This window comes from Colletotrichum graminicola (genome assembly GCF_000149035.1).
Source record: "Colletotrichum graminicola M1.001 genomic scaffold supercont1.7, whole genome shotgun sequence".
NCBI classification, from domain to species: domain Eukaryota; kingdom Fungi; phylum Ascomycota; class Sordariomycetes; order Glomerellales; family Glomerellaceae; genus Colletotrichum; species Colletotrichum graminicola.
The window spans coordinates 100,316-126,134 of record NW_007361011.1 but is presented as its reverse complement, the minus strand read 5'-3'; the positions used below and the strand labels follow the sequence as shown (position 1 = coordinate 126,134).

Here is a 25,819-nt window from a genome sequence, read left to right as displayed (position 1 = left end):
TGCGCCCGTTATGTACTGGAAACTGTTAACTGCGGCCGTTAACGATTGGACCTGTGCGTCAAACATGGTTACTTTTTCGAAGCAACCAGCCCAGATCGGCGCGGCACTGCGCGGCTCATGAGACACGACACGATTCAAAAGCTGTCAAGGTGTCCTCCTGCGACTACGGATGGCATCGGCCGACTTCCAGGCCCACCCATAGCAAAAGCTCAGCACCAACACACCAAACTCGATAGTCTACCGTCGCATCATGGTCCCAACATGACAAGATGGCCAATCGACGACAACGACGTGTCATAATCATCGCCGTCTTCCTTTTGGGCATCCTTGTCTTTCACAATTTCCGCTCCAGCGTCTCACCGCCGCCTCGTCAACATGCAGACATCCGGCTCGTCAAGAGCAGCTTCGATTGGGCCAACCACCAGCACAAGTATCCGGTAGCTCCGTCCTCCATGCACCGCCTGCCGACCGAGCGTCCGAAAGCCCTCCCACAAGTCCAATTCGACTTCAGCACCAAGCGCATTCACAAGAACGATGCAACATCCGAATCGCGACGGCAGGCGGTCCGAGACGTCTTCGTCAAGAGCTGGAACAGCTACAAGGAGTACGCGTGGGGGTTTGACGAGCTGGCGCCCATCACTGCCAAGGGCAAAAATACATTTGGCGGCTATGCGGCCACTCTTGTCGACGCCCTCGACACGCTTTGGATGATGGATTTGCGCGACGACTTTGAGGCCGCCTTGCCCGTCATCGGGTCTATGGACTGGGACAACACCAAAGAAACGGCAGTCAATGTCTTCGAGACGACTATCCGACATCTCGGTGGCCTTCTGAGCGCCTACGACCTCAGCGGGGAGCCCGTGCTCCTCTCCAAGGCTATCGAACTGGGCGATATGCTCTATGCTTCTTTCGACACGCCAAATCGGATGCCGCCTTTTTGGCTCGACTTTGAGGCCGCGAAGGCGGGAAACCTCGTGGCGGGCACTGCCGACCCTTCGGCATCGCCCTGCTCCCTGTCACTCGAGTTTACGAGGCTATCGCAACTTACCGGGGACCCCAAGTACTTCGACGCCATCGAGAGAATCAAGCGGTTTCTGGAGAAGACGCAGCGCGAAAGCCAGCTGCCGGGCATGTGGCCAGCTCTCATCAACTTCAGGGACCAGTCCGTCACACAACACAACGAGTTCACGCTGGGCGCCCTGGCCGACTCCCTGTACGAGTATTTACCCAAAATGTTCGCCTTGCTTGGGGGGACCGATCCGGCGTACGAGAGAATGTATCGCCAAGCCATGCGTGTCGTCGAGGAGCATCTGCTTTTCCGCCCCATGCTCCCCGATGGCGAGGATATCCTCTTTTCTGGGTCTGCAGTTGTTGAAGGTAACGTAAGACGCAACCCAGAGAGTCAGCACTTGGCGTGCTTTACGGGCGGCATGTTCGGGCTCGGCGGCAAGCTGTTCGGAATCAAAGAGCACATGAGCATAGCCGAGAGGCTGGCGCGCGGCTGTGGCTGGGCCTATAGCTCCTTTCCCACAGGTGTCATGCCTGAGATCTTCGGTATGGTCACTTGTGAGACGCTGGACGGTTGCGAGTGGGACGAGGATCGTTGGAAGCGCGAAGGCGCCTCCGATCTGAGGAAGGGCTTTTCAAATGCTCGTGACCCGCGTTACATTCTCCGACCAGAGGCCATTGAGAGTATCTTCCTGATGTACAGGATGACCGGCAACCCCGAATACCAAGAGATAGCCTGGACCATGTTCCAGTCGGTCGTCAAGGCCACCGAAACACAGCATGCGAACTCGGCCATTGAAGACGTAACGGTTAAAGGAGAGACAAGGAAGCTGGATTCAATGGAGGTACGTTGCAACGAAGAGACCCAGTACGGAAATGTGGTAACTAACGTTCCTGGTAGAGCTTCTGGCTGGCTGAGACACTGAAATACTTTTATTTGATCTTTTCACCTCCCAGCCTCATCAGCCTGGACGAGTATGTACTGAACACGGAAGCACACCCACTTAGACGGCAACTCCCTTGATAGGCGAAACTCTAGGGGTGCCCCCCGCTCTACGGAAGAATGAGACTGAAGCATACACGAGCTCAACCGAGGATTGACCAACACATCACCTCCTGATCTTTGGTGTATAAGGAACACACTGATTGAAGGCCATCTCTCTACGCTTATCTAGCCGGGTCAGTCGCGTTGGTTGTACGCCATGTGGGTGATGATGGTCTGAGATACGGCTTGGTCCCTCCATCAAGTAGAATTTGAGGACTTGAAACAAAGCGTGCTTTGCATCAAAGCTGGATCGCGTTCAAGTTTGGGCATATAAAGGCAAACGCCACATGTATATCGTGTCATAATCGTCTATTTGGTTATATGCAGGCCACGTCTAGGTGATATTGGTCCCGCCAGCCCACCTCCAGCGCAGGTCCCAACTCAGCATCAAATAAATTCATTTTACATCATATATGCAAGTTTTCGTTTACGCAGATCGCTGTCCTCCTTCTCCCGAGCCATATCTTCCTCTCTTAGTGCTTCCACCTCAGTAGCGTGACCGAGGCCTTCTGGAACTCGTATGCGCCTTTGCCGTCCCACGTGCTCTCGGCAATGCCAACGGGGTTCTCGTCACCTTTGTTGACAACCCCGACGTTCTCTCCGGTGACGGTGTAAACCTGAATATCGGCGCCTTCCTTAACACCCTCGAGGTCGACGGTGAAGCTCTTGGTCTCGTGGATGTTGACGACGGCCAAGTTGACAAAGCCGTTGTCATCAACAGTAGCACTGACGTCGAGATAAGGTGTCTCGATAGCCCCTCGGATCCAGTTGGGCTCGGTGGCACCCTCATACTCGGGGGAGCGGACGTGGGTGGCGATGGTAGAGCCTCGCATATACTTGCTGAAGAGTAGCAAAGGCCACCAAGTGGTCTGCTTGGTGATGCCCTCCTTCGTGGTCATCAAAGGGGAGATGACATTGACCGACTGGGCGATGTTGGCCATGCCAACGTACTTGGCCTGGCGAACAAACACGTTCAGCCAGACTCCAACGGCGAGGGCGTCTGATAGTGTGTAGCTGTGGCTTGATCAGCGCTGTTTGACGGGGGAGGTGTGATTTCATCGACAGAGTCTGGACTTACGCTTCCTCGCCACCCTCCTCACCGGGTGCTCTGGTAGGGTCCCAAACATTCCACTCGTCGAAGCAGACCTTTTGTCTCTTACACGTGGGGGGTACCTTATTCTCGATGCGGGCAAGGTCTATGAGACCGCCTGTAATCTCAATGGCACGTTCGGCCGCCCTAGGTGCTGTTCCGGGGGTCAGTTTCATACCCATCCGGTCACAAAAAGTGTCGTGGAAGACGGAATAACAAACCTGTGGCGTTCTCAAGGTGGTTCTCCGACGCGGTATAAAGGTGAATGCTGTGCATGTCGATCAGGGACGCCGTGGTGCTGCCACCGAGGCCATGCATATTCCACGTGATGCACTCCTTGATCACATAGGTGTCCCAGCTACTGAAGCCAGTCTCACCGCAGAGGATCAGCTCTATGGAGGGATCAAGTAGCTTGAGCGCCTTGGCCCACTGGTACGCCTGCTTGGCGTAGTCTTCCTTGGTCATTTGGCCGACCTGCCAGGGACCCCACATCTCGTTGCCAAGGGCCCAGTATCTGACCTGGGCGTATATGAATGAGCGGGATGCACCCGTAAATAGTATAAAGCTTGGAGACTTACGTTGTAAGGTTTCTCACGGCCATTCTGTCGACGGAGGTTGGCGTAATAGGTGTCCTTGTCAGAGTTGCAGTATTCAACCCACGCCAGAGCTTTGAGCAACATTTAATCAGTTGGGCTTGATTCACAGGTGGCAATTGTTGGCGTAAATGTGATGTTTGTGACAGGGAACAACTTACCCTCATCAAGCGTTCCGGTACCGAAGTTGAGGGCCAAGTAAGGCTCTGCTCCCACGACCTCACACCATTTCATGAACTCGTCTGTTCCGAACTCATTGCTTTCAACGCAGACCCAAGCCAGCTCGTGTCTAACGCAGGAACACGGAGTTAGCCGCTTGCTGTAAACACCAAGCCGGGCTGCCAGTACAGGGTCCAGGCACTCGCAGGATTCAACGTTGCCAAGGGGTAGAGATCCTGAAGGCACAGACTGCGACTGTAGGATACGGACTTCTTCTTTCGTACCTCTTGGGGCGCTTTTCTTTAGGACCAACGCCGTCAATCCAGTGGTAGGTCGCGACAAAATTTCCACCGGGATACCGCACAACAGGGCAGTTCAGCTCTTTGAAGGCTTCAATAACATCTTTACGGAAACCGTTCTCATCGGAGAGCGGGTTGCCGGGATCGTAAATGCCGCCGTAAATACATCTTCCCATGTGCCTATGGCGCAGGTATCAGCGAGTTATGACAGAGTGCTTGCGTGAAATCGGAGGGTTCAGGCGAGCAAGAAGCGACAGCGTAGCGAGACGTACTCGGTGAAGCCACCATAGACGTTGTCATCGATCTTGGAGATGATGTGGGAGGGGTTCAAGGTGATGCTGGGTCGCACATCCTCTGCGATCTTGGTGAAGGTTGCCATAGCTGACTGATTCTGGCTTAGTTTGCGAACGGACTTCAGAACAGTACGAACTTGGTGGTGGTGGTGGTGGTCCGATTGAAGCTGTGGCCGGCAGTTCAGTGAATAAACAAGCAGCTAGTTGATGAGTGGCGGAAAATGGATGCGACCTGTTCACTGCCCAACTGACGCCGGATCTAGGCCGGAATTTGAACTCACCAGGGGCGGGGAGGGGCAAGCGGTCAAACAACGGAAACGAACTGCAGAGTGGCACGAGGTGGTAGACAGCAGTGAGGGGTCAATAGTTTGGGCGTAGGCAGGTACCTGGGCAAGCAAGATCAAACTGGGGTTGAACGGTTGGTAAACGGCAAACAGGTTCAAAGCGGAGAAGATGGGCGGCTCTCGAGTCTCGACTCTGCCACTTTCGAGATGGTGCAACAGGCGCACGAATCATGGGGGCTATCGTGCGGAGGAAGTCGACGATGGAGCAAATGCTACCTAGGGGTCTCGGGGGTGGGCTAGTCGGTTCCGAGAAGGACGGGATTGGCATGCATTATCAATACTACCATGTAAATATGGGCGAATATTGGTCTAGTGAGTGAAGGTTTGAAATTGGAATGGGGTTGGGATGGGGTCAGGGAAGACTTGGAGAGAGGGCAACAATGCGGGGATAACTGGAGATGCAAGGATGGGGGAGTAGGTAGACTACTACGTACGATGGTACCAGGCCGAAGTTGAATACCCCGGTTAGGTAACTAACGTCCACCCCCCTACTGTAGAACTTCACTTTTGGTGAATATTCCCACTCTATCATGATGTCGGTTATGGGGGGTAACATCATAGGGGTATCTTACTTACCCCTGTCACCCTGTAGGTAGGAGGATGCAGGCCGAAGCACAATGCAAGTTGCAAGCTCTCGGGTACCACCCTACATAGGCAGAATGTGCGCATACGGGCGTTGGCAGAGGGACACGACGGATTCTGTTGCCTCTTTCGGCGAAGAGCGTGGTGGGTTAATAACTTCCAAGCATTTATAACCAACGTAGTAGGTAGGTATGCCTCGTTCTTCCTCCGAGTGCGGGGCCCAGTCGGGGACCTACATCATCTCTGATTGGCGCGCATATTCATTCGTACGATGTACGGATACAGAAATGGTAGGTACGGGTACGTACCCCAAGCACCCAAAGCTTGAATGTGCCTTCCAATGTCCGTACACCATCATCCAATGTGACGACATTGGATGACAAAGGCGGGTCCATATGGCTCACCCATCCAACCAGAATCCATATTGCCTTGCATGTTGTTCCCCCAGAGTCTGAATGCATGTGAGGGAAAGTACGAACCGTAAGTTCCCATCATCTCATCGAGCATCGAGGCACATCTACATGGATTCGTAGTCTAGTTACCTAGGTACTGGACGGAGTCTAGTTAAATATGCTATAATACTATCCGTATATGTAATATGTATGTCGATGAAATGGGCCATTCTGATCATAACTATTATAGCACGAGTCGGGTCCTCACGCACTCAGTAAACGGGAGAAGGGGGGAAAAAACCCCCCACTGATACTGAGGGAGCCATACAGCAGGGAACGTCCCCCGGTAACTATTCGGAACCGAGTCTTAGGTGCAAAGTCTACGCAGCAAGAGGTATGAATCTTGGACACTCTTTCTCAGTCGCCGACGTCTTCCAACTTTGGTCCGCCTGGTTGGTGTCGTCGGTGTTGATGAGCCGAGCTAGCTTCCCTTCTCTGATCCGCACCAGCGACCACGTAGGGACGTCGGTCCCCCGCAACCCCATCAGCTTTTCCCCGCGTCCTTGCGTCCACATAAATATGGGGACTTGGGGAAGCCCATCGAACCCAATATCCAGACCTCATCCAACAGGCGCTTGCTTCTCCAACGCCCTTTGGACGGCTGTGCGTCTTTCTCGAGACTTAACGTGTGTCTACGTAGTATGTCGGCGTGCTGTGCCTCATGCACCCCAAACACAAACATCCATGCGCGAGCAACCCGCGGACAAACATGGCTCACCCTGGTGCAACCTGGAGCCTGGGGTCGGAAGCCGGGGTAACCGCCACCGATGCCTTTCTTTGATGGGCTGCCAGCCTGGCCGACATAGTAAGCCAGGGGGGTTCATGGCCTCTACCTACTTTCACTCGCTTGCTTCTCCTAGCAAGTCTACCATGCGCGACGCTAGTTTCGCACCCATGCCATGCTGCCCATTGAGGTATCGAAAGCAGAGCATGCCCCTTGGCAAGCAGGCCGTCGGCCGATGTGACCTTTGGGACGAAGTGGATGTGGAGAAAACGTGGGGTCGGCCAAACATTCTATAAAGACGCGACGATCCCTTCGAGCGCATGCGATACAGCACGCGGAACGCCATCCATTGCAGCCCGACGCGTCGGTTTAACCTGGTCCCTCTCCGACATCTTCCTTTGATCCCTTGGGCACTGGAAACCGTTGCCCATCACAGACGAGTCTTCACCACCCATAATCGATCGGCAGTCTTGCCTCATACTCTCCGCCCATCATGGCGCTCCCTCCCAAGTGGTACCAGTTCCTTGTGAGCGTCTTCGCCTCGCTTGGTTCTTTCAACTACGGTTATGACCTGGGTGTCATTGCTTCCGCCATTGCTTCGGCATCCTTCAAGACCAAGTTTGGCGACGATCCCAACGAGATGTATGTTGCTGGCCCTTTGTCCATTTTGCCTTTCGCCGGCTCAGCCGTAGCCCCTGACATGTCAAATACCCCCAGTACCCCCAGCTGACTCTTCATCTCAGTGGTGCCGTCGTCTCCGTCTTTACCGGAGGTGGTTTTATCGGTGCTGGCCTTGCTGGCCCTACGGGTGACAGACTTGGCCGTAAGCTAACCATCCTGATCGGCGCTACCATATTCGTTCTCGGCGGTGCTCTCCAAGCCGGAGCGCAATCGTTGGCCTTTCTCTATGCCGGACGCGCTCTCGCTGGTGTTGGGTATGTGAAGATACCAACCCTTGGTTACTGTCTAGGTGTATTACTGACATGTTCCGCTTTGCAGTGTCGGTTTCCTGACTATGATCATCCCCATGTACCAAGCCGAGCTTTGCCACCCAAGTATCCGCGGACGAGTCACCGCTCTGCAACAGTTTATGCTCGGTGTTGGTGCTCTCTGTGCTGCATGGATCTCCTACGGCACGTATGTCGGATTTGCCGAGGACGATAATAACCAATGGCGTGTCAGCCTGGGAATCCAATGTATTCCCGGTGGTATCCTGGCTCTGCTCATTCTCTTGTTTCCTGAATCTCCTCGTTGGCTCATCGATCACGGCCGCCTAGACGAGGGTCTCCAGACTCTAGCCAAGCTGCATGCACACGGCGACATCAATGACGCCTGGGTTCGCGCCGAGTTTGACCAGATTCAAGAATCCATCGCTTTGGAGCATGAAGGATCTGCCAAGTCCTACAAGGAGCTCTTCACCGACAAGTCTTGCTTCCGTCGCCTCTTTCTTGCTTGCGCTCTGCAGGGTTCGATCCAGATGACGGGTGTGAGTGCCATTCAGTACTACTCCGTCGCCATCTACGAGAAAATCGGCATTGCTGGTGACGAAACTCTCCGCTATCAGGCCATCTCTTCCGTCATCGCACTGGTGGCCCAGTTCCTTTGCATGATGCTCATCGACAAGACTGGCCGCCGATGGCCCTTGATCTTGGGTAATCTTGGCAACTGTGTTACCTTCATTATCGCAACCATTCTACTGGCAAAGTTCCCCCCCGGCTCTGAACATGCCAGTGGAAGCGCCGCTTGGGGGTTTATTGCCATGACATGGCTCTACAACTTCAGCTTTAGCGCCACCTGCGGCCCTCTTTCATGGATTATTCCCGCCGAGATCTTTGACATGAAGACTCGTTCCAAGGGTGTCTCAATCGCAACCATGACTTCGTACGCCTTCAACACCCTCATTGGACAGACCACCTCCGTTGCCCTTGATGACAAGAGCGGGATCGGCTGGCGCTGGTACATTCTCTTCATTGTAAGCCCTTATCTGTTTGACCGTCATTCGATCCGGCTAACTTACTCCCCCCACAGGTATGCAACTTCACCAACGCCATCTTCTTTTGGGCCTTCCTTCCCGAGACCGCCAGGCGTCCTCTCGAAGAGATGAGATACCTTTTTACCGAGGCTTCGCTTTTCATCCCGACGTTGGACATGAAGACGGTGGAGACTCACGATCTCGAGCGAAGAGTCGAGGCCGTTGAGCAGAAGCGGGAACATGAAACCGAGCACATCTGATTGGCTTCATCCTAATAAATAAAAAAAGCATTCAACGATCGCACATTTATAATAGTACCAGATGTATTAACATAAAAATAAATTAGTCTCACTACTGATCAAACGTTTTCCCAAGGTATACAAACGCTGTCCGATGAGTATATGTTCGAAAATTCCAATGTTCCTGACGCTCACGGCTTGCTACCAGCGCTCAATACCTTTCATTCGTGATGTAATGCCAACCTATCCAAAGCCTTGTGACTCATAGACACGCGATATCCTTCCTCTGCCTCTAGATCGAAACTGATAGACGACCTTTGCGTTCGATATATACTTATAGAATCGCTTATCATCTGTATCCGTGCGAAGGGGCTGGTCGTGCGATACCGTGATGTCCATGTCCGTAGCCAGATTCCATCATCCCCGGGCCTTGTCGCTGACGTCCGGGCATAAACCGGGAGAACATGCCCCCACCTCCGCTGCCGACAGGGTGTGCTTGACGGCCACGCTGTTGCTTTCGTTTATTTCGGAAGCAGCAGCAGTAGCAACAGAGAACCCAGAAGGCGATGAAGATGAAACCAGCTATGGCAATACCGACAATGGCACCGGTTGCGAGGCGTCTTCCACGACCAGCCTAATGTTCCAGTGTTAGAGCGTGCTTTGTTGGTCCAATACTTTGTTGCTTATCTTATCTTACCATTCTTACGAAATGTGCAATGAGGTTTGCTTGCTAGGTAGCGCCTCAGCGAAAGTTGCTCAGTGTCTAGTCGAATAATAGATCGGGGGTTCGTTGCCTGCGTTATTCGCAGAATGGAAGGTGCAATAAATGTGGGGCTTGGGTTTGTGGAAAAAGTGTTTCTGGGTAAGATGTAGGAGAAAAAAATAACCTTATATTGTTGCCCATGCCATATTTACTGGGCATACGACATCGTCCAACTGTGTTGATTTCCAGGCTCTACACTACTGAGAGAAAGCGGCACGTCATGATCATGGCCGAGAGCAGCTATGACAACAATATACGTCAGCGAGTAGGTGGACATTGTGGCGCACTCAGACGGCGTTAAGATTAGTGCTCAGTGTCCCGGCAAACAAGTCCCGTCCCAAGGCAATGAACGGCTCTGGCGCTGTCTGGAACTACACACAGCAACACGCAGTATCTCCACAGTGACTTCATCAGGGACCTTGGCTGGCAAGACGCGTAATAGCTAGTGCCTCATTAGGGTCGGGATCTTTTCACGGCGCCAAGGTGCACCGGCAATCCGGCACGCCCCCCCCCCCCCCCCTTCTTTTCTATCTATAATAGGTGTCTCTTCATCGCCATGGCCAAGGCCGGGTCTTCATTGATCAGCAATCTCTAGACCCTAATAATCCAAAGACTTAGTTTTAACTCATGAAAGTTCCTGAACAGCAGCATATCAGATAATCTATTCGAGTGAGATCGCTTCAGTAGATGCAATTTCGTATAGAACCAAAAGGCAGGCTCTAGAGGCGGAGAATAGCTCAAACGCAAACGCCAAGTCATTGGATGAAGAGACATCACGTTCTATTCAGTGGAATTTGACAGCATCCCCATGGGTGGTGTCATCGTGTTAAGAATATTAGTGTTCGCTTTTTCGTGATCTATCGCTCTGACCATTGCATATATTATCAGTCAGTCGAACCGAATGCTCAGGAATTCTCTCCATGTAACTCCTGCATGTTCGCTTCTCAGATCTCAGCTGCATTTCAGAATACAACATACCGAAGTTGGAGACTCTTTGCAACTGTTAATCTCTGTCAGAATAATTGCAGACGCTACTTACCTTCAAATCTGTGAGATCATCCTTGTAAGCGTGATCGTAACCCTCCACAATCCCGGCCTTGTCTCGCTTGTTGTTTTGCCAGGTGCAAACAAAGCGATAAACGAGGCCGAGAACGCCCGCTGTAAGGGACGTGATGACAACGATGATGAAACCAGGTGCATAATTAGGCGCGTCTTCTTTTCAAAACACCAACGGCTCCACGAAGTTGCCTAATTGCATGGTTAGTAGTAAAAAGCCTACTGGCAACCAAAGTGAAAGTGTAAAATACCAAGAGAGTAACCGACGTAGAGCCCAGAAGAGACGATGGAACGCTTATTATAGCCTGCCGCGTTGGCGGTTTACAGCCCACGAGTACTGCATAGCCACATCCAACCGATGGCAAGATATACGAGGCAAGCAACAGAGCCCCTTTAACAGATCGAGGCAAAAGCCACGACATGAGCGATGCCAAGGTGGTTCCTAACTGAGCACCAAAAACAATCCATGTTCGGCAGTTCTTAAACTCGTATGCCAGATAAGATAGTATTAGTGTGCCACTACACGCACCGACTGGCATGGTGAGCAGGAGTGAGTTGAGGGTGCTGAATCCGAAATCATTAATGATTATGGGAACGAACGTTGATATGGGCCCATTCGCAATGATGCAGAGAAATGTAAATGCATACGCAAGCCAGAATCTGGGGTCCAGGCCGAGCTCACTTACCCGCTCCATCTTGGAATGAGTGTTATGGACACCAGAGTTGTTGCTTCGAAGCCGGGCGACTGAAATATGTTGCTCTCTTTCACTGAAACCCTTCGGTCTAATAGGGTTCGGGGGGGGGATAATAAATAGCAGAAGTCCCTGAATAATAGTAATGGCGCTGATAATGTAAAAGATATGCCGCCACGACGGCATGATACTGCCAAGTTTGCCAAAGCCGCAATTGATCAAGGGAGAGAAAATGGCGACGTAGCCTGTACAATTATACCAAATACTGCAACAGACGTTAGCCCACTATTGCGAACTTCTAGCGTGGACGATGGTGGCTCACCCCATACTTGAGGCTTGCTCATCCTTCTTATACCAACTTCCGACAATAAGCATCAACATCGGACTAATACCGCTCTCCAACAGTCCGAGACAAAACCCCTGGGCGTACAAGCCACGATAGTTTGTGTATGTCGTGGTAAGAATCTGGCAAAGACCCCAGAGAGCAACTATAACTGAGATCACCCTCTCATTGAGAAACCTTTGGGCAAGTATCATGGCTGAATAGGCGCCAACGATGAATTTAGAGTAGAATATCGAGGCCGAAATTGAGTATCGATCGCCAACAGCTAACCCTAAATCTTTTCGCAATCCAAAAAGAGCCTTTCTTTATACGTTTCTGTTTGCTTTAGCTTATCTCTAGATGTATAGATTTCCCCTTGACCTTACATATTGAGTCATCAATCTAAAGGTTCGGATACCTATCTAAAGCGAGACGCAGAACCTCGTATATGACGTTGCGACCATGCCGCAACAGAATGGGCAAAAGCCTGATGACACTGGCAATGAGAAGTTTAAGACGACTAATGGATGCCTAGACAACGATTTCTGGATTATCGGCGGCGGACTCAGCGGCATACTTTTACTGTATCGTATTCGTGAACTTGGTTTACGAGTCAAAGCACTTGAGGCACTTGCATCTGATAATTTCAGACGCCCATGCAGAGTTTTTTGGTTGTCAAAATCAAGGAATCGTTAACCTGAAGCTCGATCTGACTCAGGAAGATACTCGTAACTTTTCTCTGTTTCTCAAGAAGTACTGGACGACTGGAACCGGATCGAGTACTTCTCTCCTCAAACAGAGACTTTACGGTACATTTAGTATCTCACGAAGAAGTTTGACTTGAATCAAGACATACTATTTGATAGTCCCATTCTTTCGGCACACTCCCAGGAAGATTTACGTCATGGTTGTTGACCGACTCAGCCGGTGTGACTTACACTTGTCGCTATCTGGTCACGGCTATGAACATTCTTAACGAGCCCGCTCTGTCCAACATCCCTGATGTCCAGGATTATAAAGGGCAGACATGGCACACAGATCGGTGGCCGAGCGAAGGTGCGAAACTTGAAAGGAAGCGTGTGGCTGTTATCTGGACGGGCGCGACCGGTATCCAGATTATTCAAGAGATTGTCAAGACGGCAGGATCTTTGACAGTCTATTGACAGATTACGCATTGGACAGCACCACTACGAAACACAAAGATTAGCCCAGAGGAAATTGCGCAAATTCGGCAGCCATATCCCGAAACATTTCAACGATGCCTCGACTCCTAAGCAGGTTTCATTCACGTTGGTGACAAAAGCAGTGTCTTCGATATGGAAGAGGCGGAATGCCTGAGGCTTCCTGGGTTCTCGAAAGTTTTGAGTTCCTCGGGTGACGTTTATTGTGCAAATCGAGAAGAAAACAAACTTCACAGCGATTTTCAAGCCGACAAAATTTGCCTGCGTATCAACGACCCAGACATCGCCGAGAAGCTTATTCCCAAAAATCACGGGTTTGGTAGCCGTCAGGTGCCTCTTGAAAGCGGTTACTACGAAGCTTTGAATCGATCGAACGTTCGTCTAGTTGACCTGACCGAAAGTCCTATCGAGTGGATTACGGATAAAGACATAAAGAAGCGGGAGGAGGAGTTTGAGTTTGATATCGCTTTTTACGCAACTGGGTTTGATGCCGTCACAGGCTCGGTTAAGGCAGTTGATTTCCATCGGGCAGGCAGGACGAGGCTCTCAGATGTCTGGAGCGAAGGCATCCGGACTTTCTTTGGGATGACCGTCAAGGGTTTTCCAAATATGTTCATGTATCATGATAATGGGACCCTACAGATATTTGGAAATAACCCTCGGATTATCGAATATGCTGCTAAGTGAGTAGCACATTTTCTTCGGTACGCCCGAGATCGGAAGCTCAGTTTTGTTGAAGCTACCAAAGAAGGACTGCGTACGTGGACAGAACATGTTTTTCACTATGGTGTGGATTTGTTGGTAAACGAGGTTGAGTCGTGGATGACTGGTATCAACAGAAATTTGACTTTACGCGGTCCATGACACGATACAATGGGCCTGCGCCTGGTTATACAAAGAGATGCGATGACATAAAAGCCAGAAAGTATTCCGATTTCATGCTTGATTGAAGTGAGATAGTTAATTGACTTAATATTGCGTATTTCGCACGAACCCACCGTTTCGGTAATTCAAGATAGCCATTCCTTAACGGCGCTTGTGTTCTCGAAGATGGCATTGGAAATGGACACCCGCTCAATTCTTCTAGGTGGTCTTGTATGGGACTTCATGTAGACGGAAAATCGTCTTGAGCAATGAAAAGTTCTGGTTTGGTTAAGATTAGGTCTGTCTGAAGCAGAACAGTTGCAGTTGGCATATGGGAGGTATGCTCCGGGGAGGTGGGTCACGTGATATTCACGTGACACACCGCCACCCCGGCAGTATCCACCCTTTCCCTACAACAACAAGGGTATGCCACTAGTGGGTGCCAGAAGTCTAGATACAGCTGTACAACAACTACACATACCACGATCCTACTCATATTCATATATGAATTGGGATATCCCTTCTTGTGATAACCAACAGTTGCAGTGTAAAGGGACTTAGACTCCGATGATGCACAGATGTAAGGGATAAAAAATAAAAGAGACCAAAATTATTCTTAGAACTCAGGAGAACTTTAGGGATGCTTCTTGTTGTGCTCAGTAAAGATGAGGCAAATTATGCGAAGTCATGTTAAATTGGCCTGTCTACCGTGTTCCGTAGTCTCTTCTTAATCTTCGTGGCTCGATAACTTCAGCAGCTGCTTTTTCAAACAGTGCTGTGGAAAACGAGACAAAATGCTTGCGAAGAATCCCTATAAGAATTGTGGACTGGTGCTGCATCAGAACTACAATATTTTCTAGTCAGGCGATAATGTTTGACTGTCAATAATATACACTTGTTGGTTGGCAAATGAGTAATACGGTCCGGGGAGGTGAGCCACGTGACCATCACGTGATCATGCCCGGCAGTATTCTCCACCCTTGCATATCAACGCAAGGGTGCTGCCACACTTGGTGCCCCGATCCTAACCAACAACACTACCGACAATTCACGATTATTATGACCTCGTGATACTTAGCATCCCATTGACCTTGCAACCATTGATACCAACAACACTGGGTCTCACGCAACGAGGCGATTGACAACATGGACATTGCGTTATACATTTAACTCGTGCCCAGTGGCGTTCTGGGGGTAGAGAATGAAAGAGCCCTCGCCGGTAGGGCCTGCTCGTATTATGATTGAAAAGCAATGACCGGACCATCAAGGAGTACTTGCCGTGCTCCCAGGGTTGGAAACGCTGTATGTGGCTAAGAAAACCAGCGCGGTGGGGAGGGAATCAAGCTTGAGATGGCGCCCCTGAAACCGAGAGAGATTACCTTGATGTGGCTGAAGTAGGTTATCATGGGAATATTGACTTGGGATAGCCACAGGCGTAGACGGTATCCGCAATTGCAATTGCTTATCTGAGAAACTGAGATGTGTCGGTTGGATAGCTGGGCCAGGATTGGTGAGGCACACAGACAGTGGCTTCGGTGAGTACAAAGCAGCAAGTGGACTGTCGGCGATGTGACGGAGTGGGATGCAGTGATAGTACAGAACGAGTGTCGTGTTATAATTGGGTCAAGAAGTGGATGTTGGGGTCGCTATCTCAGGACATCGTGGGTGCGTCTCCGTAGTACTATGTCACGTATGACTGAAGTGGAATCGTGACAAGTGGAGTGATATAAAACACCACTCAAGGGGAGGTGATGTCCGTGAAAATTGATTGTATAATGTGCGCTCGGGCCTTGCATTGGATAACAGTGGCTGTCCGCTGCTTTCCCAAGTCTCAAGTCTGTATGTATCAGCCTGGATGATGTACTCCGTACGAATACCTGTTCTGAGCCATCCATTCCTCTGTATCCGTATGTGAGAGGGAAAGAGAGAGAGAGGTGAGATTGCCATCATGTGGCTTCACGTACCTGTAGGTAAAGTGGGTACCTCAGGCAGAACCGACTGGGATTGCCCCTCTTTGCCAATCACCTCTGCCGTCCTGGTAATGTGCCTCGAGATCACCTTCCAGGTTGGATTGCTCTTACTGTTACCACACGAGTGAGAACTTGAGCTAATGAAGCGGATTGAGCGCAAGTAAGCGGCAACTTGGACGAAAAACAAAAATGAAGCAGTCACTGAGAGGGTCCCACGTTCTCAGACCACACAATAGGTTCGTAGAAAAATGGAAGAGGGGGGGAAGAAAAATTGCTTGCTTGACAGGTGCATAGTCAAAGAAATCATAATCACTACCTGAAAGGCTAAAAAGTGCGCTAAATATTACATTGGACGATAGATAGGCACCTAAGACGCCTACTAAGGTATGCGTGCAGGTATTTCTACGAACTGTTACCCGCCAAAAAGATACATAATGCATGCCACCGACACCATTCCCCTTTCAGATAGCTTGAGTGGGCCCAACGGCCGCGCTGCCAATACTTTGGCGGGGCAGGAGCAAGGGTCCAGCCACTAGAAAGGTCGGCCATTAATTTCCATCAAGTGAACAACAGCAAGACCCACGAAGAGCAGAGATGAGGGGAGACAAGAAGGATTTGAAAAAAAAAAAAAGAGTCCTTCATCCTTGCCTGCAGAAAAGCCTGACCGCCTTTCTGGTTGGTTTGTTTACCTTTTACCGACATTTTCCTCCTCAGGCTTCTGTCCGTCACCGTTCCTTCACCTGTCTAGACGTCTCCCCTCTTCCCCTTCCAGACAATCCGACTCACCGACTTCCATGGGTGTTGCTTGCATAGCCGCTTAATCCGATTGATTCTTCACCACCGTCTTCATCTTCTTGCACTGCTCTGGCAATCCTTTCCACCGACTGACTGACTGACTGAACTCTGCCGCGTCGTCTGCCTTAACCGACAATTCCCTCCAATCATGGGCAACGTTGTTTCAGTCTTCTCCCCGGGCAACGGTTACCGTATCGAGGGTTCCAGGGAGGAGCTTGAGCAGAAGCTGGCCGACAGAGAGGAGACCATCACCGTCCTCGAGGAAGACCTCTCCAAGAAGGAGAAGCAGTACACCTCTCTCTCATCCGAGGCCGAGGACTTGCGCAAAAAGGTTCAAGAGCTCGACGCTCAATTGACTTTGTCCAAGGACGAGACCAAGGCCCGCATTGCCACCCTCGAGTCCGAGCTTGCCGCCAGCAACGACAAGGTTGCCCAGCACCTCCAAGCCAACGGTGCCGCCGAATCCCAGCGCTCTCAGGAGCTTGACGCCGCAAAGAAGCAGCTCGACAAGGTCCAGCAGGAGAAGAAGGCCCTCGAAGATGATCTCGCTGCCGTGAAGGAGGAGTTGGCCCAGGCCAAGAAGGACCGTGAGATCCTCGAGCTCTCGCTGCGCGACGAGATCAAGTCGCTGCAGGCCCGCCTGACCGACGCTGATCAGGCCCGCTTCACCCTCCAGGAGACCCTCGACAAGATCAAGGCCGACGCTGACTCGACGACCAAGTCGCTCGACGAGAAGACCGCGGCGCTGACCGCTCTCGAGGGTAAGCTCGCGACCATCGAGGGCGAGCACACCAAGCTCAAGACCGCCACCGAGGCCGAGCTTTCCGCCGCAGGAGACAAGCACAACGCTCTCCAGCAGGCCCTCGACAAGCTCCGAGCTGACTCTGAATCGGAGCTTGCCGCCGCAAAGAAGGAGCTGAGCGATGCTCAGGACAAGTTTGCTGCTCTCCAGCAGACCCACGACGGCCTCAGGAACGGTTCTGACGCCGCCGTATCTGCGGCCCAAAAGGACCTGGCCGACGCCAACGAGAAGCTCGGTGCTCTTCAACAGACACTCGATCAGCGCAAGTCCGAAGCCGACTCGGAACTTGAGGCTGCCAAGAAGGAGCTGGCCGACGTACAAGCCAAGTTTGCGGAGCTCAAGAAGAAACACAGCGAGCTGGAGGCCGGCTCTGAGGAGCAAGTTTCGACAACAAAGAAGGAGCTTGCCGAGGCCCAAGACAAGGTTGCGACCCTGCAGCAGACCATTGATGCCCTCAAGTCCGACTCCGCATCCAAGCTTTCGACGACCCAGAAGGAGCTTGCCGAAACACAAGAGAACCTTGCCGCGCTGCAGCAGAGCAATGACAAGGCCAAGGCCGAGTCTGATCAGGAGCTTGCTTCCGCCAAGAAGACCCTCGCCGAGACCGAAGAGAAATACGCAAAGCTGCAGGCTACCCACGACGCTGAGCTTGAGTCCGCCAAGAAGAATGTTGCTGAGTGGGAAGAAAAGTACAGCACATTGGAGCAGACGCTCAAGGCCCAGCAAGAGGCCCAGTCCAGCGCCAGCGCCGAGCTCGAGTCTGCAAAGAAGACACTTGCCGAGTCGGAAGAGAAGTACGCCAAGTCACAGTCAGCTCAAGCTGCCGAGCTTGAGGAGGCGAAGAAGGGCGTTGCCGATTGGGAGGCCAAGTGTAAGAAGCTTGAGCTGGCCCAGGAAGAGTCGCTGTCCACTTCCAACGCTGAGCTCGAGTCGGCCAAGAAGAGCTTGGCCGAGTCAGAGGAGAAGTACGCCAAGTTGCAGCAGGCTCACGATGCTGAGCTTGAGACTGCCAAGGCGAGCGTCGCGGACTGGGAAGCCAAATACAACAAGCTTCAAGAGTCTCAGACAAGCTCAGCTGCCGAGCTCGAATCGGCAAAGAGGAGCCTGGCCGAGACGGAGGAGAAGTACAAGAAGTTGCTGGAGTCCCAAGAAAAGGCCCAATCCGATTCTAACGCCGAGTTGGAAGCTGCGAAGAAGAACCTTGCGGAGTGGGAGGACAAATTCAAGGCCCTGCAGGAGACGCACGACAAGTCCCAATCGGACGCTGCAACTGAGGTTGCCTCTGTCAAGCAGAGCCTGGCTGACTCTGAGGCGAAAGCTAAGTCTTTGGAGGAGTCTCACCAGAAGGCCCAGGCCGATTCCGAGACGGAACACTCGGCCACCAAGAAGATCTTATCCGACCTTGAGGAGAAGCACAGTGCCTTGCAGAAGACCCACGAAGAGACGAAGACACAATCTGTCGAAGAGTCGTCGCGCCTGAGTAAAGAGCTGGAGGCTCTGCAAGCCAAGTTTGCCGACCTCGAGAAGGCCAGTGAGACCGCTCGGAAGGACGCGTCAGCGGAGCTGGAGAGCGCCAAGAAGGACACTGCCACCTGGGAGCAAAAGGCCAAGGAGTCCAGCTCTGCTAGTGACTCCCTCACCAAGGAGCTCGACGCGGCTAAGAAGGATTTGGCGGCTGCCGAAGAACGCGCGAAGGAGACTCAAGCCAAGCTCGAGGCTGAGCTGCAGAAGCTTCGCGAAGAGCTTGCCAAGCCTGCCGCTGTCAACGGCGACAAGCCCGTTGCCGAGGCTGCCGCAGAGGCCGGACCTAAGGAGACTGTCGCCGCATGAATAAAAATGACTGGAAAGATCAGTGTACAAAGGTGAAGGAAGAGTGACTTTGATTTCGCCGCGGAGGAACATACATCAACCAAGATACCAGAGAAGAGTGCCGTAACGATGTACTTAATAGACTAATCCCCTCATGAGCTAGATGAATCATGACGCGTGAAATTGACCACTTCCACTCCATTATGGACGGGCAGGCACTTGACTGTAGTATTTGTTTTCTAATCCGCTGAATCGCAATTTCTTGTTATATTGGGGAATCTGCGTTGAGTGGCCCCGAGGAATGTGGAACAAATACTTGTATGGCAAACGCAAACAGCATATTGCCATCAAAGGCGATGGTGTCTTGCATGCTACATCACAAACATTGCTTTCGTGGCATGTCAGGTGGGCTAAGACAGATGCTTTCACATAGTAATTATCCAGAGGCATAGCTATGCTATGTGTTCGGATGATTAGTGCCCTCTTTCTTATTTTTTTTTTCCATAGAAGTTTCTGAGTCCCTAATACAGCACATACAACACCTCCTCTACCTCTCTGCTTAGTTGACCTTGGCCTGGTTCAGGTTGCTGATGGTCCTGGCTCCGTCAATGAACTTGCCGTTGCCAACCTTGGCACGGCACAGACTCTTGCCACGCTCCTGGATGTTGTTGTCGCAAGCCAGGTTGGCTTGGGCAATGCAGCTAAGAGCGCCTCCGCCTAGAGATCCAGTTAATGAAGGCTCCTTCGAGATTACCGTTGTAGGTCGACTTACAATCGTTGCCACCGGGGACACAGCGTCCTTGGGCTCCGTTAATGGTGCAGGCGTCCTCCTTCAGGTTGGTGTTGGCAACACAGCATTGGCCGTTGGGAGTGGGCCGGTTGCCGTTACCGGCCTGGCGGTCAACCAAGACGGTATCACGCGGGGCGCTACGGATACCCTCAACGTCGGTGACGCTGGCGCAGGCAGCGGCGGCGAAGCCAAGGAGGACGGTGGCGAGGGAGAACTGCATTTTGTACGTTGGACGGATGAAGTGAAATTCGAAAGAGTGGCAAAAAAACCGACCAGCGGAAAGAGTGAATGGAAGGAAAGAAAGAAAGTGAAGAGTGAATATTGGACAGAGAATGTTGGCTGTGTGTAGAAAGGGAGAGGTAAATGATTGGGATGACATCCGGTCTTTTAATCCTAAATGAGTCCCACGGGTCGCTTAGATCGAGCAAATTTGCGAGTGCTTCGTGATATTCGTGATACGGGGCAACAGCGTGCCAGAGGCAAAACACTCAAGGTAGGATCTGGCTTGCCGAACCCCGACAAGGGGCCCATACTGCGATGTTTCTTCGGGAAGGAGGCTAGGGTTGATACAGGCTAGCCGGGTGTTCAGCCATCTGAATGGACCTTTCTAAGTCTCGTGTTTTTAGAACGGGGCGAATACCTAACAGGCATCAACTATAGACTAAGCTTGATTGGCTTGTCTGCCTGCCGATTGAGGCGATGAGGAAAGATGAGACGAAAAACAAAAAAAGGGGGTAACTACAGGCTACCCTGGACATCCCAAAAGGGCATAATCGCGTGCATCAAGTTCGTCTCGAATCCCTGACACAGTTACAGATGCAACGGTCGCGACTGCTTTCGGGATGCAGAGCGGAATCAATCATCAGTCGTTTTGGCTCCTTGGGAAAGTCAGATGCAAAGAGACGGCAAGAGTTACCGGCCAATACAACGTGGATTTGCTGATGCGCCTCAGGGAACCGGAACTGATCTGATTATCGACTTGAGAGCAGGATGCTCCAGGTAGCATGGCGACGCCGCCAAAGAATCATCTGCTGGGACCGGAATCCGCGAATTACATATATGACTCCGTCACTTGGAAGAGGGCGGCGTCCTGCTATTCAGGTCCCTGTCCCCCTTTTCTTTTTTAACGTGGGCCTGATGTTTTGCGATACGGCGTTGAATCTCTGATTGGGGAAATGTCTCCACTGTGCCCCCCTAATGCCCATTTCCATCGCATCGCTTCTCAATACGGTTATTGTCAGAGACAAGCACTTGGACCTAAAAATGGGGGCTTTGCTGTTTCGTCAAGTGCTCTGGACTCTGCCTTTACGGACCCCTGAATGTTATCCAAGATAAGAGAGGCGAATTCCGATGACTTCCACGTCAAGACTGCAAAGTGGGGGTTACTATTCATTTATATCAGGCATGCCAAAGCATTTAGATTGCCTACTACGTATGATGGGTAAGTACGGAGGAGCCCGTCAAAAGCATTATCCTAGAATGCCAAGACCACCCCTGTGGATCCAGACCCACTTTAATTGGATCCAGCCAATAGGAGCAACCAGATTTATTACCTTTCTTTTTACTTAACTAAGGCCTTAGTTAAAGTAATAATAGTAATAATAATAATTATTATTATTAAATATAGTAGAATTATATATATATTAACTAGTAAATATATAGTTACCTTATAGTAAATTATTAGGAAATAGGTAGTTATTTAATAGTAGGGATTATAATAGTTAATTAATTAATTCTATTATATGTTATCTAACTATAGTAAAATCCTATAGAAATAAGAAAAAACCCTTATTTCTTAGTTAGGAAATCCCTAGCTAATCCTAGTAATATTATTAGTAAAGTTACCCCTAAAAGTAAGGCTAATTTACTACTTATTCCCTAATAATTTACTATAAGGTAACTATTATTAAATAGTAAGGATTATAATAGTTACTTAATTAATTCTATTATATGTTATATAACTATAGTAAATTCCTATAGAAATAAAGAAAAACCCCTATTTCTTAGTTAGGAAATCCCTAGCTAATCCTAGTAATATTATTAGTAAAGTTACCCCTATAAGTAGGGCTAATTTACTACTTATTCCCTAATAATTTACTATAAGGTAACTATATATTTACTAGCTAATTTATATATAATTCTACTATATTTAATATACCCTCTTAGTGCTAGTAGCGTAATTAATTACTATAGAGCCTATACTAAATATCCTCTATATATAGCCTATTTATTTATTAATTATGTTTTAATATCCTATACGTTTTTTTTCTCTATTTAGTAGTAAAGCTTTACTTTATTATTAGCTAATTCTTACTATTAATTTACTTTAAGGCGTATATATTAGTTACTTATATTTAATTAAGCTATAAATATAGTAAATTATAGTATACTAAGTGCCTTTATTAATTTATTAGCTATTAATTTAGTAGACTTTTTATATTTAATAGTAATTTAATTTACTACTACTTCTTAATATAGCTAGTAGTTATAAATATCTACATACTATAGCCTTATTTATAATTAAATAAGCTTCTTAGTAATAAGCCTAATAGTTTAGGTATTATTATAGCTAATATAAATAGTTAGTAGCTATTTAGTAGCTATTTACTTATTAAGTAATAATTTAGTTCTTAGTTATATTAATAGTTAAATACTTAGTATAGTAATTAATTTACTAGTAAAAAGCGCCTTCTTTATAATAGATAATAAGGCTAGTAATTTAGCCTTAGGAGTTAACGTTATTACTATATCTTATTTATTAGCTTACTATAAGATAAGCTCTCTAAATAGCTTTAGTGCGTACGCTTATAATAATAGTTTAGTAAGTTATTAGTAAATAAGGTGTTTAAAGTAACCTCTAACGTATTATCTTTACTACTTAGTGTTACCTAGGAACTAGGTTAGATAGATAACTCCTTAAGACAAAAGAACTATAGTATAAGTTACGTAATAATAAAAAGGACTAATAGATAATAAGCGCTTTAGGTAAAAGACTAACTAGTTAATTACGCTCTATAGTAAAGGACTAATAGATAGGCGTTACTCCTAAGTACACTAAAGGAATTAGGACTTATATATAAGATAGACTTAGACGCACTTAAGAATAGACTTCTATAGCTCTTTAGTAATTAACTTATAATATATTCCTTAAATACTTTTTAGTATTTAACCTTAGTAATTTAATTAATAAGAGCTATATAAGTTGTCTTTATAACTATTAACTATATAACTAATTACTAAGTAATTAATAGACTAGTAAGATAATAATTACTATTAATAAGTATCTTTTTTTACTTACTTTTAGTAGAAACCTTACTATCTAGAAACTAGCTATAACACTTTAATTACTCCTATTAAGTAAGTTAACCTTAATACTTACCTAATAGTAAAATAATAAGATATCTATACTATAAACTACTTCTACCTTATCTAGCTTTAGTAAAAGGAAGCCTCTAGCTACTTCTATATATAACCTTAATAATAAGATAAAAGATACTAAAGTATTAAATAAAGAACTAAGTTATATTTAATAAACCTATAGTATTATTATAAGTTAAATTAAGAAGAATAATTCTAATATAGCTAAAATATAAACTCTAATAAATAAACTTAGGAATAAGCTTAAAGGTAAAAGTAATAAAGTTTATAAACTTTAATTTATAGTTACTACTACTTTTACTAAACTTAAAAAAAAAGAGAAGTTACTAAACTTAAGGAAAATAGCTACACCCTATAAGGGGTAGCTAATATTATTACTACCTTTATAAAAGGATATAATAAACTTAAGCTTAATTTACTTAGTACTTATAATAGTACTAATAAATAACTAAAAGGATTTCTAACCTAAGTATATACCTATTAGACTTTTTATACTACTAACTTTAGAAGTAAAACTAAATAAGTAATCTATATAAAAACTTTTCTTTATAGAAAGGCACTAGCTTAGTATAAACCCTACTTAGAGGAGTTCCTTAAGAATAATAGTAACCTTACTATCTGCTTTTTTAAGATATAAAATATCTTTAAAAGTATAACTAGCTTTATAAAAGCTTTATAGTTACTATTCTAAGACCTTAATAAGAAATAATAAGCTAAGTAAGACCTAGCTAGCTTATAATAGACTAAGTTAGCCTCTTACTATATAGCTAAATTCTAATAACTAGCTACTTAACTTAATATTACTTAAAATTATTAACTTTTACTTTTTATTAAGGACTTAAGGATAATATTAAGGATAAACTTATTAAGATTATTAGCCTACTAAAGGACTTCTTATCTTATCTTAAACTTACTATTAAAAATAATATATACCTCTTTAAATAATACAAGAAGTAAAAAGAAATATAATAACCTAACGCTAATATAAGTAAAAGGTATACCTAAGGACTTAAATAGCTATACTAGTAAAATAAATAATAAAACACTTAGTAGTAAGTATATAATAACTATTAAAGTACTACTTATAGATAATATATAAGACTTATAGACGTTAGTATTACTAAGAAATAAGACTAGTAACTAATATAAGATATTAGCACTATTAAATATTATAATTATAAAAAAGCAGGACACTTTATATAAGACTATAAATAGTTAAAAAGACTATAGTATAAGAACCTACCTAAGCATACTAAAAAGGCTAGCGTAGCTTAGAAGGAGACCTCTTATAAATAACTCTTATAGACTACTTACTATAATAATAACTACTAGACCTATAGGGATAGTAAAAGATAACTAAGATAGTACCTAAGAGAACTAGAGGCACTAAGGCAGCCTAATAGAAATAATTTATAATAATTAATATATATAAATTCTATAACTAAGTTAAAATAAAAAGAACTGTTATAGCAGTAATACTACGTTAGTTAGATATATAACTATATTTCCTATTATAAGAATTTAAAAGTAAAGAGGAAAGAAATCTACCCTAGGGGGCTAATAGACTATAGTAATTACTTACTAGTATATTAATAAGGGGAAATAAGCTATAGATATATAAAATAAGAATATTATTATAAAACTTTTAGTAGGTCCTTCAGTGCTATAAGGTTTACTAGCTACTAGAGTATAGGTATACTAACTACTAAGGCTTAAGGCCTTAGCTACTAAGGCGTAGTGCACTAACTACTATAGCTATAGCGTACTTACTACTAAGGTATAGTATGCTAACTACTATAGCTATAGCGTACTTACTACTTAGGTGTAGTATACTAACTACTATAGCTATAGTATACTTACTACTAAGGCGTAGGGCACACTAGCTACTAAACTACGCTATAACCTTATTTTTATCTATATATCCTCTATATAACCCCTCTAGCTATAATATTACCCCCCCCTTTAGGAGCTATATTATTTATAATATATATTTAAGCTTAAGTTCTTAAAGCGTATAAGATTAAATAAGGTTTTAGTAGCTATAAGTTAATTTTTTTAATTTCCTATATAAATTCTTTTTTTAGGAAATATTCTTTTTAAACTAAAACCTAGTAAAATAAGGTAAGGGCCTAAAAAGTATTAGTAAGTCTATAGGAGGGAGAGGCTAATTAGTATAATAAGCTAGCACTATACTTATAGTAAATATATATAGTTACTTAAATACTACTTAGGCTTCTAATAGACCTTCTAATTAATATCTTTTTAAGTTCTTTAGGGCGTTATTATAAGGCTGTACTAGTAACTTAGCGTTTATAGCTACGTCCTTAAGCTATAGGCATAAGTTCTAAGGTAGGCTATTAGTATTAAGGTGTTTCTTATAAAACTCTTTTAATACTATTAGTAAATAGTAGAAGCTTTTAGTATTATACTAAGTAAGGTTTTTATTATAGCTAACCTAATTTATATAGTATTATAATCTTTTATAGTTAATTTTAAATTATAATAAGTATACTACTTTATATTTTAGTTCTTTATTTCTAGCTATAGTTAGTAGTAAGGGGTCCTAGTGCTAGCCTAACAGTAGGTCTACTAGGGCC

At 46.9% G+C, this 25,819-nt stretch overlaps 8 protein-coding genes across 8 annotated transcripts; 4 read left to right on the top strand and 4 right to left on the bottom strand.

The window, feature by feature from the left end:
- Positions 1-269: 269 nt before the first annotated feature.
- Positions 270-2,032, top strand: GLRG_01711 (glycosyl hydrolase family 47; the record flags this gene model as incomplete). Its single annotated transcript, XM_008093045.1, has 2 exons — positions 270-1,853; positions 1,910-2,032. The coding sequence occupies 2 exons, from the start codon at positions 270-272 to the stop codon at positions 2,030-2,032; spliced, it is 1,707 nt and encodes a 568-aa protein (XP_008091236.1).
- A 494-nt stretch (positions 2,033-2,526) lies between these two features.
- Positions 2,527-4,573, bottom strand: GLRG_01710 (alpha-L-arabinofuranosidase; the record flags this gene model as incomplete). The annotated part of the gene is made up of 7 exons (XM_008093044.1): positions 2,527-3,067; positions 3,132-3,297; positions 3,365-3,662; positions 3,722-3,810; positions 3,898-4,025; positions 4,180-4,374; positions 4,467-4,573. The coding sequence occupies 7 exons, from the start codon at positions 4,571-4,573 to the stop codon at positions 2,527-2,529; spliced, it is 1,524 nt and encodes a 507-aa protein (XP_008091235.1).
- Positions 4,574-7,082: 2,509 nt separating this feature from the next.
- GLRG_01709 (uncharacterized protein) lies at positions 7,083-8,821 on the top strand (the record flags this gene model as incomplete). Its single annotated transcript, XM_008093043.1, has 4 exons — positions 7,083-7,231; positions 7,333-7,524; positions 7,589-8,561; positions 8,618-8,821. 4 exons carry the CDS (start codon positions 7,083-7,085, stop codon positions 8,819-8,821), a joined length of 1,518 nt encoding a protein of 505 aa, XP_008091234.1.
- Positions 8,822-9,149: 328 nt separating this feature from the next.
- On the bottom strand, positions 9,150-9,500 carry GLRG_01708 (uncharacterized protein; the record flags this gene model as incomplete). Its single annotated transcript, XM_008093042.1, has 2 exons — positions 9,150-9,434; positions 9,498-9,500. 2 exons carry the CDS (start codon positions 9,498-9,500, stop codon positions 9,150-9,152), a joined length of 288 nt encoding a protein of 95 aa, XP_008091233.1.
- A 724-nt stretch (positions 9,501-10,224) lies between these two features.
- GLRG_01707 (uncharacterized protein) lies at positions 10,225-11,848 on the bottom strand (the record flags this gene model as incomplete). The annotated part of the gene is made up of 5 exons (XM_008093041.1): positions 10,225-10,343; positions 10,542-10,563; positions 10,603-10,721; positions 11,149-11,576; positions 11,634-11,848. 5 exons carry the CDS (start codon positions 11,846-11,848, stop codon positions 10,225-10,227), a joined length of 903 nt encoding a protein of 300 aa, XP_008091232.1.
- A 687-nt stretch (positions 11,849-12,535) lies between these two features.
- Positions 12,536-13,660, top strand: GLRG_01706 (phenylacetone monooxygenase). The gene has a single exon (XM_008093040.1). It carries the CDS (start codon positions 12,950-12,952, stop codon positions 13,499-13,501), a length of 552 nt encoding a protein of 183 aa, XP_008091231.1. The 5' UTR covers positions 12,536-12,949; the 3' UTR covers positions 13,502-13,660.
- A 2,931-nt stretch (positions 13,661-16,591) lies between these two features.
- GLRG_01705 (adventurous gliding protein Z) lies at positions 16,592-19,075 on the top strand (the record flags this gene model as incomplete). The annotated part of the gene is made up of 1 exon (XM_008093039.1): positions 16,592-19,075. One exon carries the CDS (start codon positions 16,592-16,594, stop codon positions 19,073-19,075), a length of 2,484 nt encoding a protein of 827 aa, XP_008091230.1.
- A 538-nt stretch (positions 19,076-19,613) lies between these two features.
- On the bottom strand, positions 19,614-20,064 carry GLRG_01704 (uncharacterized protein; the record flags this gene model as incomplete). Its single annotated transcript, XM_008093038.1, has 2 exons — positions 19,614-19,771; positions 19,827-20,064. 2 exons carry the CDS (start codon positions 20,062-20,064, stop codon positions 19,614-19,616), a joined length of 396 nt encoding a protein of 131 aa, XP_008091229.1.
- Positions 20,065-25,819: the final 5,755 nt, after the last annotated feature.